The sequence below is a fragment of the Vigna umbellata genome, chromosome 3, assembly GCF_029865625.1.
Source record: "Vigna umbellata cultivar VRB3 chromosome 3, Vumbellata_1.0, whole genome shotgun sequence".
Classification (NCBI taxonomy): Eukaryota; Viridiplantae; Streptophyta; class Magnoliopsida; order Fabales; family Fabaceae; genus Vigna; species Vigna umbellata.
In genome coordinates, this window is record NC_142167.1 from 42,128,071 (window position 1) to 42,143,135 (window position 15,065).

The 15,065-nt window shown below is 31.8% G+C and overlaps 1 protein-coding gene across 1 annotated transcript; it reads left to right on the forward strand.

The window, feature by feature from the left end:
- Positions 1–4,653: 4,653 nt before the first annotated feature.
- LOC148202527 (uncharacterized) lies at positions 4,654–13,618 on the forward strand. Its single transcript, XM_088109640.1, has 12 exons — positions 4,654–4,769; positions 9,988–10,092; positions 10,207–10,309; positions 10,486–10,609; positions 10,703–10,752; positions 10,898–10,972; positions 11,066–11,960; positions 12,077–12,270; positions 12,369–12,650; positions 12,826–13,026; positions 13,112–13,200; positions 13,402–13,618. The coding sequence occupies exons 1-12, from the start codon at positions 4,654–4,656 to the stop codon at positions 13,616–13,618; spliced, it is 2,451 nt and encodes an 816-aa protein (XP_087965766.1).
- Positions 13,619–15,065: the final 1,447 nt, after the last annotated feature.

The window sequence follows — 15,065 nt, forward strand, 5'->3', positions numbered from 1 at the left end:
TTAGAGGTCTATAGGTTGAGTTGTGTTTTTCCTTCTTTTGATGTGCTTAATGGAAATGTTGGAAGTCATTATTATGCTAATGCAATAGAAAATGAATTATGTATTGTTAATGTTCAATTGAATTAAAGGATGCGTGATGATTTAAGATTGTATAAGGATGTGATGTATGAACGATGTATCAAATTCATATGTGCTTTGTTGTGGTTGTATTTTACTTTTGGTATGACATGAGTGTAGTAAATGAAAGAGTAGTCTTTCGTAAGGAGGAAAACTACACATGTGTTTTAGTGTGATGTATAGGCGACATGAGAAAACTTGAGATCATCCTAACTCTATTTGTTGGAATAATGTAGATGAAAATAATTAGTTGAGAAGGTTAAGGGAGGTTCATATTTAGAGTGTTGGCAATAGTCATACTCAAGAGAGATTTAAATTTACCCTAGGTGAGGAATGTTAAGGTGAGAGTCACGAGAACGTTCCTAACCGAGCGGTGGACTTTAGGAGTTCACTTAAAACATTCCCTAGGTCAAGAATGCTAAGGTGAAAGTTACGAGAATGTTCCCTAGGATAGGAATGCTAAGGTGAGAGTTACGAGAACATTACTCATCGAGCGGTGGACTCTAAGAGTTCACTTAGAACGTTCCCTAGGTTAGGAATGCTAAGGTGATAGTTACGAGAACGTTACTCACCGAGCGGTGGACTCTAGGAGTTCGCTTAGAACGTTCCCTAGGTCAATAATGCCACAGTGCTCATAATGAATTTTTTGTCGACGTCCTTTACTTGTCAAATGAACCGTTTGTATCGGTCCATAAATCCATCAGGATTTCATCTTTTCTTTGTTTAATTTTCGTTAGCTCCATATAAGTAAGGTTTTGGGCTCGATTGGAAGCAAACTATTGTTCAAACAAATTTCTTAGCATACCAAAACCGTCTATGGTACGAGGGCGAAGGGAATGAAACCACGTTAGGGCTTCTCCTTTAAGTGATAGGGAGAATACCATGCGCCAAACTAAGTCATTCGGCGAATATATCGCCATGGCATCCGCAAATGATCTCAGATGCTCCTTCGGATCCCCCGATTTGTCGTACTTGATAATCGTTGGAGGCATCTTCTCTGGCTCTTCCATAATGGCCAATGTGAACGGGTGAAGCGCACCGGCCCGACCAGCATTAGTCGGGTGAACCAAACTAGTCCTGGAACTGTTCTCCTCTTGAGCAGCTCCCTCGGGTTCAGTTTGAGCAAGCTCCACTGTAGGAGCATGAGCAAGCACCACCGGCTGTTAATTTGACTGTTCTCTCTACCCCACAACACACTCCGCTCGCAAGGTTGCAATCTCTGCCTGCATGGCTTGCATCTGCCTCTACATCTCCTCCACTAAGGCTGGTTGTCCTGCCATTCTGTCAGACCTCGAAAAAACGCACCCAAACCCCTCATGTCAGAATCATTAAAAACGCACCCAAAACCCCTCTGCGCGGACGCCAGGTGTCAATCAACGAGGATTCGAAAATCAGATAGTGGAATGCAGGTGTCAGCAGACGAGCGGACGTTCGTTTAGACGTGGGAAGCAAAACTGATTTTCTGAAAATCCGTCCCACTCTCTCTGCATGCACCTTCTTCCCCAGAACCTGATCTTTCAATTTTTCCTTCTTCTCTCTAGAATTTCGCCCTTCTCTCTACCAAAACTCACCCTTTCTCTACTCCGATCTCTGTTCAGGCATCGTGGAAGCACTTCTGGCGTCTCATGCTTCATTTTGAACCGAACAAGTTTCAAGTTTGAACGGGTAAGTGTATCTGTCTTTAGTCGTTCGTCTTCCGCTACATGCAAACCAAGCTCTGGTTGCATGCGGGCATGTAGTCTAAGTTGTTTTTGGTTTCATGTTGTTTGGTTTAGTTTGAAGAGATGTTGATCGTTGAGAGTAGAAAGATTTGTAGTCGAACGAACCAAAACCTACCTTTAGGACGTTCATTCACGTATCAAGTAAGGGAAGCTTATTTAATTTAATCTGTATGTTTATTGTGCTGTATGAACGTTCGTTGATTTGATGACTGGAAATGAAATATGGCTGTGCTATGTTCTGATGCATGAAATATATGAAATCTCTATGTTTGGATGTTATGAAATATGAAAGTGATTATGATATGAATGTGGAAAGTTATGAAGTTATATGTCAAGAAATGAGTTTGAATATATATGAATTTTGAATATGAAATTTCCCTAAGAAAGAGTACGTACGTTACTGAACGGTCCTTAACCGTTCGGTTTTCTAGTGAATTTGGATTTGTAGTGGATTCTTTCATTTGGGAAGAATCCTGGTTGAGGACGAGCGTCTGCACTTCATAATATTGTGCATGAGCGTTCGGCCAAGCACAGTTGGGTATTAACGTTCGGTTATAAATCTAAGTATATATGTAATTGTATATTTTATTGTTCGTAAACACTACTTCAATGTTATCGTACTATGTTATCAAGCCTTTGTATGTTAATTAAGTTTATGGGTGCTCGGTCTTACACCAGGCACTCGTTCCATTTCCTTAAGCTAATTTTAATACGAGCGTTCGTTTAAGCCCTCTAGGGTTCGCTCTCTATAGTGTTCAGTCTTTGAATGACATTTTGATTTCTTGATACTAAACTCAATTAAACACAAGTGTTCGGTTTCTTCCGGTGAATCACTCTAAGTACCAGTTTTTGAATGCCTTGAAATATCTTTATTCATTGGTTTCACCCTAGAGTCCATATTCTTGGTTTAGTCTTTTAATGTTCTGAGTGAGTTCTCAAGAGTCAGTTCATCTAATTGACTCAACGTTGAAATTGATGTTCGGCTCATTCGTTCTTGGAATATATTATTGTACTCGTTATCTCTCAATTCGGTATCAACCCTTGATATTAATCTAGTTCAAAATTTGAGATATCTCGTGTTCGCTCCACGTGTTCGATCTTGTTCTCAGTTCAGGTTGAACGTTCGTTATTTTTAAGTTTATTGGAATCTTTGTAAGAGATAGTTAACTGAGATATTTATTTATGAAAGATGGAGAAAATGTGATTTGAAAATGTTGTGGAATATGAACGAGCGTTCCAGGGAGGAACGACTCCTGTATGAATAATGGATTTGGTAAAGTATGAATGTGGACATGCTAAGCTGACCGTTCATTGACACAACTACTGGATTTGATCCGTCAGCTCTCGCCCTATAGTAACACATGTCATTGACACAACTACTTCAATTATTAATTAATCTCCTTATTGGTGTCTTATAAAGCCTCTAATAGAGATTGTCAAGCTATCAATCAAGATATTATTCAATTGTAGAAGGAATTCTTCCAACATGTTTTGATTATTTTGTTTTATGCTTGATATGTTTGCTAAATCATATGGTAGTTAGTTGTCTATAGAGAAGAATTTGCTTATGATCTTTAGTTATTCTTGATTCATTTATTTCCTTAATTATGGATAATCTATTTGAATCAATTTCACAAGTCAAAAGAGATAATGCTTTATGAAACTTATTCAAGTAGTAGAGAGAGAAATAGAACAATAATACTAATTAAATTCAAAATTATGTAGCTTCTTTCGTTAATTATAAATTATGCACCATTACAATAGCTAATATATGTTGTGTGCTGAGCCTTTTAACAAGTTATCATAGACAAACTTATGGAGCTAGCTTATAAGAAAAAATTGATAATAAAGTTGTTCTAATTTTTTCTTGTTTCTCTATTTAATGAGTTGATTATTAGTAGAATGTGGATGTTGTTACAAGTTAACTAACAATCAAATTAAGCTATTTAACATGTTATTTCCAACATATTTTCATAGCAAATTCCAAGAGCTAAATGTTTGCAATTGTATTGTTGATTTTTTTTCTTTTATAGGTTACCAAGTTAAATGAGAAAGACAATTTTCTCAGCACATTCGTTAAATGAGTTAAGACATCAGATTCTTTTGATTTCAAGTATAATGAAATAGCATTTTTAGAGTTATAATTATCTTTTTGAAAAGATTGTTTACTTTGAAATTTGTAAAACTTGTAACCTACATCCAAGAAGGAGAAATATGCATTTAAATTGTCGTTAGTTTTTACTCTTAAAACAATGTGAGATCTATTATCACAATTTTGTTTTTAAAAAATATTTTAATATCAACATCTGTCAATGGATATGGGTGTCCGTTGAAGGCTCAACGAATATTTTTCTTAATTATTTTAATTTTTTTATAGTTATTCATAAAATATATTTTAACGTTTTAGTTTATTAATTTATTATTTTATAAAGTTTTCAATTTTTATTTTTGAAATGAATTGTTTAAATTTTATATATTTAAATGAAGTACATATTTGATATATTTAAACTTTTCAAATTTATTGAATTAAATATTATTATATTGAATGTTAACGGTTAGTAAAACTTTTTGTAATTATTTACGTAATTTCATTTAATTTAATTTTTTTATAGTTAATAAATTATGAAATTAATTTTTAAATTTTTTTAGAATTAGTTAGCGTAATTGTTTATTTTATTTAATTTTATTGAAGTTAATAAATTAATTATTATTAGTTTAATTTTTTTAATTTGAAATTTTTTTTATAGTTTACTAATTATATTTCAAACAATATTTTATGTGATTTTGCTTTATGTAATAATTTGACTTTTTAGAAATGGGAAGAACACGCGGTGGATCATTAATTAGTTCTCGAGATGCGAGTTCTCGAGGAAAGAGTTATGCGCAGCGCGAAGGTAGGAGAAGACTTACCGTTTTTGCTCGGAGAAGCACGTAGCTTCTATTGAGGATGATCATATTGTTGAGGAGCGAGCCTTTGAGGAGCAGACGTATGAGGCCTATGAGACTCCTGTTCATTGAGGTCTCTAACGACGATGTTTATTAGAAGATATTTATTCTTAATGGCTTGCCAAGACTTAGGAGCAAAGACTAATTTATTAGAATATTTAAAGTTTTTACTTATGGATGTCTTTAAAATTAATTGATAATAACCAATATTAGTTGATAATTTACATTATTTTGACAAATTACTAAAGCTCGATCGTCAAATATATGTAAGTAAAATGACGGTTAATAAATTTTATTAACTGATTGAAAGTTAATCGGTGATTACAAATAACAAAAAATCTCTTTATAAATATTTGTAGAATTTTGCCCATTTACATTTTGGAGGGACTATCATTCGAGGAGCATTGGAAGCTAGACAGCAACAATCGAAGACTTTTTCATACTTTTCCATTTTCTTATGTGTAATATTGACTTATTATATCTTTCATGGATGATTAAAAAAAATGTAAAATACCCTTATATATATCATGGGTTTTGCTATCAGTTGGTACATTTTGGAATGTATATTTCTGTTGGTACATTTTAGAATGTATACCAGGTTTTAGTAGACAAAAATACCCTTATATATCATTGATTCTAAGTTTTAAGGTTAAGGGTATTTTAATAATTTTCATTATAAAAACTAAAAAAAAACGCATTACTCATGTCTCTCATTCCTTTCAACACTTTCTCTTTCATCTCTCTCCAATAAAAAATCAACATCAACATCATCAATTATTTTGTTATTAAAGTGAAAAATAAATGAACGAATAGAGCAAGAACAACACATTGCAATGTCGCGGGTTGTGTGTGGGTGAGGGAGAGTATGAAGATGAGAGAGAAACAAATTGGATAAGTGAGAAAGGTGGATTAGGGTTAGGCAAGTGTTTCCGATTTTTTAAATTGGAGTTAGAGTATGGATGATAAAGAAAAGGTTGGAGTGAGAGAGATGAAGGAGAAATTATTCACAGGAATGAGAGCGGTAGGTAGGTAAGGGTTTGAGGGTTTTTTTTTTTAGAATGAAAATTATTTAAATACCTTTAACCTTATAAAAACTTAGAATACATGATATATATGAGGGTATTTTTGTCTACTAAAACCCGATACACATTGTTAAAATGTACCAACTGAAAAACAATTGATGTTTGGAAAATAGTAACTTCAATTTTAGATTTTAAAGAAAACCGAAAATTGATTTTTAGTGTTGATTTAGATTGCTTAATCAGAAATGTCTCTAGATATAGAATTTGAATAATTAATTGTTATATTATTTTTTGTAAATGGAGTTCTTTTTCATAATTATTGAGAAATAAGTTATTATTAGAGGAATTTGAAATTTAATCATCAAGAGATTCATAATTAATTATGTTAATAAATTTTAATAATTATGTGTATTATTGGTGTCTTGCAATTATATTTTGATATTGGGAAGGTCTAGAAAATAGAACATTGATAGGATGTTCTAAATAATGAGACTTTCTTATTCTAATATTAAAAGTTAAAAAATATAAATAAAAGTTTAGTTTGCGAATTTTATTATCTAAAACATATCTTCTCTATGTGTTCTCTCAAAGCTAGTGCAAATTTGTTGTGTTCAATTATTTTTGTGTTGTTTGAAATAATTTAAAATGAATTCAATGCATGTTTATTTGGAATTGGGAATGATTTATTGTAATATGACTGTGAATATGTATGACTTGCGATGTGAGAAGGATTTCAAGGAAAAGTTATTGTAATGGTTTTATTTAGTGTATGTAGGGATTCCGTATTCGGGACCATCCTGTCACTTTAATAACCATCTAGTCTCAAGTAAAGAAGGGTGGGGTATGTCTTGAACAGTAGCAGGAGATCCTTAGTTTAGTTGTTTTTCCTTGGCCATAGATGTTTGACGGATTAACCTTGTCTATGGCAGCTTGAGTAAACAAGTTGTCCCACCACACACAAGTGTTGGACTCCTAGAGTCAGACATCAATACATGTATCCGGATAGTGAAGTCCAAAGATAATGTTGATATGCTTAGAATTTGTTTGATTTTATTTGTGTTTAATTGTGATATTTATAACTCAATTTTATGGATGATTCTTTGGTAAAATTAAATTACCCTTTTGTCTTTGTTTGGTTGTGTGATTGTGTTTCTCATCAATCTATCATGACTTTTTCATTATGTATTCTCATTGGGTGAGCTAACAACTCACTAAGCAAGTGCCAAAACTCATTATATCTGGTGATATCTTGAGATAATTTTTAAATTTGTAAATATATATAGTATATAACAATATTCAAATATATCTTTTAAAATAAATTAAACCATTTAAATATAAGTAACAAACCATTTTATCTTTTAATTAAAATATTTAACCAAATTTATATATTTCTCTAAATTATTAAAATTTCTACAATCTCACGTTAAAGTTTATTACTATCCCTACAATTCATACATGTATAATATTTTAAATGAGCTTGGATGTAAATAATTTTACTTTTATATTTGGATTTAATATTATATAATAAAATAAAGACATTCTTATTTTGTAAGTGTATATAAATTTGTTTCCTTTAATTTTATCATTTAAGTATCTACTTCTTAAACTTAAATAACTAGTCATAATAAAAAAAAATCATATATTATGAATTATCCAGTGTGAGATATTGGGATGTTACATAAATAACTAGTCATAATAAAAAAAAATCATCTGCGTCATTAAATAATTATCTATATTAAAATGATAAAATTGATTTATCTTTAAAATTATCTTTTCACAAAAGATATTTTATAATTTAATAATACTCTATATTTTAATAATAATAAATATTTTCACAAAAGATATGTTATGTAATATATCGCTTTGGGGGGCACGGTTGCATAAGAGACGTGACACACCATATTGCATGCTTTACAAATTACATAACTGTTATTTCACTCTATGTCAATAGTCCATTAACAAAGGTATGGTTTTTGAATTTAATTTTACTAGGTGATGTAAGTTCTTGATTTTTCAAGATTTTGCTGGGTGATAATTAATGTTAAGGGTTACAAGTGGATTGGTATTATGTGTTGTGATCATAGAATAGGGTACTTTGGCATGGTTGTATTTTAGGTTTTATGTCACAGTTATATTCTGTTTGTAATGGTTGACATCCTAAGAAATTTTGGTGAATAAATGTGATTGATGATGTAATAGCAGTTGCCATCACATAGCTTTTTGTTTTGGCCGAAATATCAGCATAAACAGTGTTTAAACCCATGCTTAGAAGGGTTAAGAATGAATGATGTAGTCGGTTCAGATGTTGTATAGTGCGAAAAATGGAATAAGAGAATTGGAGAATTTATGATTGTTTGAAAAAACTATTTTATGTAGAGTTTTACTTTATAATTAATTTGGAGTTTTGGTTCATTTTTCTTGAATTGTACATACTTATTGATTTTGGATTTTCGTAACGATATTATGATTTTAAAAATTTTTACTTTTCAATCGTAATTGTGGCATCCTTGGATGTGACTTTTTTGTATCAGAGTAAGATTTTTGAAAAAACTTTTAGGACTTTTGATGAGTGAGTTCGTCTAACTTTTGTTGTAAGACTTTAAGGCATGCATAAGTGTATGATTGTATGGAATGCATGTGTATGTATATGTATGACTGTGTGGATTGCATGTGTATATATGAATGTGTGGATTGGTTTTAAGACTTTTGTGAAGGAATCTAATGTTGTATACGATTTGGTAATCCATGTGTGAATTGTTCTAGAACTAATTCAATTTATTTTGAATCTAGGTAGTTTGTTGTTTGCACGATGAGAATATATGTAGAGTCTTTTTGCTATCTATAGTTGTGAATAGATTGTAGTTTTTTTAAAAAATTATTGTTGTTATTGTATCATGAAAATTTGTAATTTTTTTTGGAGAGTATTTCAAGTTTTGAATGGTGTATGTTTCCTTATAAGTGCAATTTTCGGGGTAAAAAATTCTTTAGAGAAGAGATCTTAGAAATAAGGTAGTCTTGTAACTTTGGTGTTTTTGTTCAGAGGTTAGTGTTATTTAGTGCACACCTTTTATTTTAGAACATGATTGCTAAGTTATAGAAAAAAAAAATGCCTTTTACCTTTTATTAATTAGCTGCAACAAGTTAAAATAGGGGGTGTAAAGAGAAAAAGAATACAAATTAAACAATGTGGGAATATAATAAAAAGATATTATATAAATATATTACTCCTTATGGGCCTTTATTATAAATAGAGTTATGGGCCTTTATTATAAATAGAGTTATGTGTATATTCCACATAAGAAAAATTAATCTCATATATAGTTGTCATTATATTAAACACCTCCTAAATATCAATGTGGGAATATAATAAAAAGATATTATATAAATATATTACTCCTTATGGGCCTTTATTATAAGTAGAGTTATGGGCCTTTATTATAAATAGAGTTATGGGCCTTTATTATAAATAGAGTTATGTGTATATTCCACATAAGAAAAATTAATATCATATATAGTTGTCATTATATTAGACACCTCCTAAATATATAGAAATTCTGGCTATTAGGAAAATAAAGAGAGAGAGAGAAACGTTCTTATAAAGAAGAAAAGGATTGACCGTACAAAAAACTTTAGTGCAAAGGGAGATTTCTTGTGATCCTTGAGAGTGTAGATAAAGTCTTAGTATTGGCTAAGGTAATTTGTTACGTTGATTTGTTATGTTGTTGATTTGTTAAGGTCTTGAATTTAATTTTTCTAGGTGATATAATTGGTTTTTCAAGATTTTGCTGGGTGATGATTACTGTTAAGACTTATAAAAGAAACTTCTGTGAATAAATGTGATGGATGATGTAGTAGCAGTTGCCGCCTTTTGTTTTGGCCGAAATATCGGCATAAACAGTATTTAAACCCATGCTTAGAGGGGTTAAGAATTGAAGCGTGGTTGGGAAATTTCAGTGGGTATTTGCACTAGTGAGACGTGATCCAGAAGTTTATCTGGTATTTGTAAGTGAGTATTGGGTTGGATTGGCTTAGCCATCCAAATACCATATTGCTTTTGATGAATGCTGATGCCATGAGTAATTGCGTATGCTAAGACTGTTGTAGAAAATACTAGACATTTCACATTATAAATGTTCCACCCATTCCTGTTTTCTAATGCATTTTATTTTATGGCTTTTCAGGGGATATAGAGTACCTTTTGCCTGTGTTATTATGGACACCAACACCAAGATGAAAACTCTAAGATGGAAATTGCCAGAGTTTCGTAAACGTTTTATGAAACAATGGTAAGATGCATACCAATACCAGAATATTATTGTAATTTCTCGTGTTACATTCAATTATTTTAGCCCTGTCTTGTGTGTCACGTTAACTGATTATCAAGTTGTTAATTGTTGTAGCTTGGAAGGTGTAGTGAATCAAAGTGATGGACCTTCGACATCTGGGCTTGTTCGACAACTGCAAAGATTTGAGCTGAAACTGAATGGTGCTGCTGACAATGAGGTATATATTTTGGGATTGTGGGAACAAAGTTACAATTTTTGTTATCCGGAAAGAATTCACTTTCAAATTGATAATTTCTTCATTGCATCTCATTGTCGTATTCTAATTCCATGTGAAGAATTCGTTTTGAAAACTATAATAGTCTTATCGAGTTCGTGATCTGCATCTATTTGCAGGCTGAGTACTGTCATTGGTTATCTAAAAAGACAAAGGAACTATTTTCACAACCACCAATGAATGCTGAATCCAAACCTTGTCTCTCAAACTCTAATGCCTCAGGGGAAGTCTTCCCTGCTCAAGGTATTGAGATGTGCAAGGCTTGTTCTCTTTGATGCTCCCAGCATGTGTGATTTTTTCTAGCTTTAATGATCATGTTTACCTATTCTATTTCAGAAACTGGAAAATCTGCAGATACGGATTGGAAGGAGCAGGTTTACCAAGAGGTAATGAAGAAGTTGTTTCTCTTCACTTTCTTTTCCTTCTATCTTGATATTGAATGCATATTCCATCATTTTTTTTAAATTTTCTAACGTGCACGGCAAAAGATATACATTTTTTGTAACTGTATATTGGTCCTTTTAATTGCAGATTCAAAAGATGAATAGTGCCTATTTTTCAAAAGTTTATGTCTCTTATCTAGAGATGAATAAGGCGCTTCAACAGGTTGGTGATTGATTCAAGCAAACTATGATCCTAGATTTGCACATTTTTTTCTTGTTACCACTAATCTTTTATATTTATGTTAAATTTCTTCAGCTTGCGTCTTTTCCTCAAGGATCAAATACAGATCTTTTGGAAAAACTGATGAAGAAAATGAAACAAACAGGATGTGTTTTGGCACTCTTCAAATTGAAGAAATGCCAAATAACCACCGATACCAAGAAGATTCTAGATGAAGCAGAAAAGTTTGTAGAATCTAATTTTTCCCCAAAGAATGTTTCTTCCCATCATCAAGGTCCATCACGTTCTAGTATTTCTCCATTGAAAATAATTGAAACGAAACCATCACAACAAGCATGGGGAACACAGAACTACTATATGAGGAAGGATGTTTCTGGGGAAAACAAGCCCTGCTTAAAAGAGAAGCAAGTGAAAATAATGGAAACGAAACCATCAACTCAAGTATTGGGAACACAGAATTTTCATATATGGAAGGATGTTTCTCAGCAAACCAAGCCGCAGCAAGCGAAAATAACAAAAACGAAATCATCAGCTCAAGTATTGGGAGCACAGAATTTTTATATATGGAAGGATGTTTCTCAGCAAACCAAGCCGCAGCAAGAAAAAATAATAGAAACGAATCCACCAACTCAAGTATTGGAAACACAGAATTTTCAAATATGGAAGGATGTTTCTCAGCAAATCAAGCCGCAGCAAGAGAAAATAATAGAAACGAATCCATTACCCCAACCATTGGGAACACAGAATTCCTGTATATGGAAGGATGTCTCTCATCAAAACAAGCCATGCTTAAAGGAGCAGCAATTAAAAATAGTAGAAGCGAAACCATCAACACAACAATTGGGACCACAGAACTCTAGTATATTGAACCTTGTTTCTCAGCAGAACAAGCCATGCTTAAAAGAGCAGCAAGTGGAAAAACAATATAGCAATTTCCCACAGCATGTAGATCAAGTGTCTATCATGAAAGGTACATCTATTAATTCAGGTTTTTTTTTAATCGGTTAGGGTTGTACATTTTTATGCTATATTTTCCATGTTATCTGTGCTTACTGGCAAATGTTTTTTACAATTTTTCAAACTCAGGTCCTGACAATGCCGTACAGAAGCAAGCCCAAGGTTCAGAGAAAGCAAGTGAAGCATTGAGGGTCAGTGTAAACAGTCTGGAGACTTCAGCTTCACCCTTGACCGAAAACTGCAATGAGCTTAAAGAATTTTCTGATAAATCGACGCTGAATTTTGATGAGCCAAGTGATGAAGTGAAGCGCATTCTTAAAGTGGTTGGTCTAAAACTTGTGGTTTCCATGCTTCTTATTTGCATTTCTTTAAATCATAAAAAGTGGTTGTCCTAAATTCTATTATTGTGATATACTTCTAGTTAGCCGTCATATCACCTGAAGCATTGAGCGCATCAGTTAATGAAATGAGAGACGCAGTCTATTTGAATGATGTGATGGCAACTTCAGAGTTCTTAGATGAACCACGAGAGATGGTTCAACAACAAAACCAACCGGACCTCATTGCACAAACTGAGAAAAGTGAGGCATTTTCACAACCTGGTAGGAAAAGGTCTCGAAGCCACAGTTTCAAGCAGTTGTCTGATGCTGAGGAACCTGACTGGACTTCAGTCGCATATAAAAAAAAGAAGCCAAGAATTTTGGTAATATACCTTCATTCTAGTTTTTTTCCACTAATTTTTTTTTCACAAATGCACTCTACTGAATAATAATATATCATTATTTTGTTTAGTAAATTCTGCAACTCTAAATGCACTACTTAGGTATCTGTTTCTTAATTTCTGCATTCCTTAACATTAACATTGGTAACTCTAGCAGGAAAATTCTTCTCTTTTAGAAGAATTAAAGGAGATCAACCATCGATTGGTAGACAGTGTGATTGTTGTTGGAGAAAATGTCAGCTTTCTTAAAGCGCCGGGAGTAGCGGCTGAGGATAGTGAAGGGTTGGTTATCGAATTCCTTTTCAATGCAGTATCGTTCAATATGAGCGTAGAATCTCATACTTTTGCAGATAAAAAGGTGAATACTTTATATTCTGTTATGAACTTTGCACACATTGATTTTTTGTGTTCTGTTACATTAACCATGAATATTTGTGATGCAGTCAATAATCAAACCATTAAGGTTGTTCGTTCCTACAAATTATCCAACTTCTTTGCCTGTTATTGTAGACAAAGAGCTGTCAGAAGTCAGGTTAGATATTAAGATGATTTTCTTCTGTTTATATTCTTAAGCAGTTATTCATTAAGTCATGTTTGTAAAATTATGACTATGAAACTATTTGAATGTCAGAAATATTGGATCCTATAAATATTAAGTTTCATATTTCACCAACAAGAATTTTATCTCGATAGTTTAAATCTCCCTTGATTCCTTTTTATTCAACTTCAACAGTACTGAATGCCATAAAGACCTATCAACAATAGCAAAATCAAAGCTGATTCGCTTTCTGAGATGCTTGGATCGGACATGGTCACTTGAGGATATAGCAATGTCATGGGAACGTTGTGCCAGAGAAACAGTTCTTGAGTGTGCAAAAACCTTTGGAGGAGAAACTTTTAGCTCAATATATGGAGAGTGGGAAAATTATCAAACTGAAGTCATGGCTTGAAATATCTTCAACAGCTCCACAGTAGAATATAGCTTTAGAGTCAAGTTGATACAAAACAATCAGTTTTGTCCTAATTTGATAATATATATACAAATTTTTTGACTGATTATTTCTGATAAACTCTTCCTTCAATTACTTTTTTTGCATTCACAAGATTCAAATAGCATAAAATCTTGCTTTAATATAAGATGCAGTCCGGTACCACTCAGTCTAATACACAACTTTTCAAAGAAATTTTCTAAAAATCAATTGGTATATATATGGAAGATATTTGTTGTTTATAATTGCCAACAAGACTTAGGAGCCAAGACTAATTTATTAGAAGATTTAAAGTTTAAATAATTTGCCTATGGATGTCTTTCAAAGACAGTGTGCAAACCAACACATTTTAAAATAATTTTGTTAACATTCTAATAATAGTTAGTTAGTAGGGATGGGAGTCTATATAAGAGGGTGAGGAACTCTTGTAAGAGTTTGGTTTTTGTTAATTTCATTTACATAGACAGGACATTTTATATCCTTTGGAGGGTACTCCCTTGGAGGTTTGGTGTGTATTACAGAAGAAATATACAGTTTTCTTTCTTCTTTTACTCTATGTGAGAAGAGTTAGATAGTTTCCTGTTCAAGAAACCTAGCAATTTTTTTTCACAAATTACTTCAAGTTAAACATATGTAAGTAAAAGGATTGTTAATAAATTTTACTAACAAATTGAAAATAAATGGGCAAATAATTTTATGTTCTTTTTACCAACTCATTTATTGATAGAAAATTCATCCATAATAATAATTATAAATTTTCAACAAATTTTATTAATGAATTTTAAGACAAATGTTATCCAATAGACAAATCTATCCGTAATAAAAGATATAAATTATTTATAAAATTTACCAATAGATAAATTATTCATCAAAAACCGAAAATTGATTTCTAATGTTGATTTAGATTGCTCAGAAATATTTCTAGATATTTGAATAATTAATTGTTATATTATTTCTGTAAATGTAGTTTTTTTTCATAATTATTGAGAAATAACTTATTATCAGAGGAATTTGAAATTTAAACATCAAGAAATTTAAACATCAAGATATTTGAAATTTAAACATCTAAGTAACTTCATATGTGCTTTGTTGTGGTTGTATTTTACTTTTGGTATGACATAAATTTTAATAATTATGTGTATTATTGGTGTCTTGCAATTATATTTTGATATTTTTAAGGTCTAGAAAATATAATATTATAAGTGATAGGATGTTCTAAATAATGAGACTTTTTTATTTTAAATTCAATGCATGTTTATTTGAATTTGGGAATGATTTATTGTAATATGACTGTGAATATGTATGACTTGCGATGTGAGAAGGATTTCAAGGAGAAGTTCTTGTAATGGTTTTATTTAGTGTATGTAGGGATTCCGTATTCAGGACCATCTTGTCTCTTTAATAACCA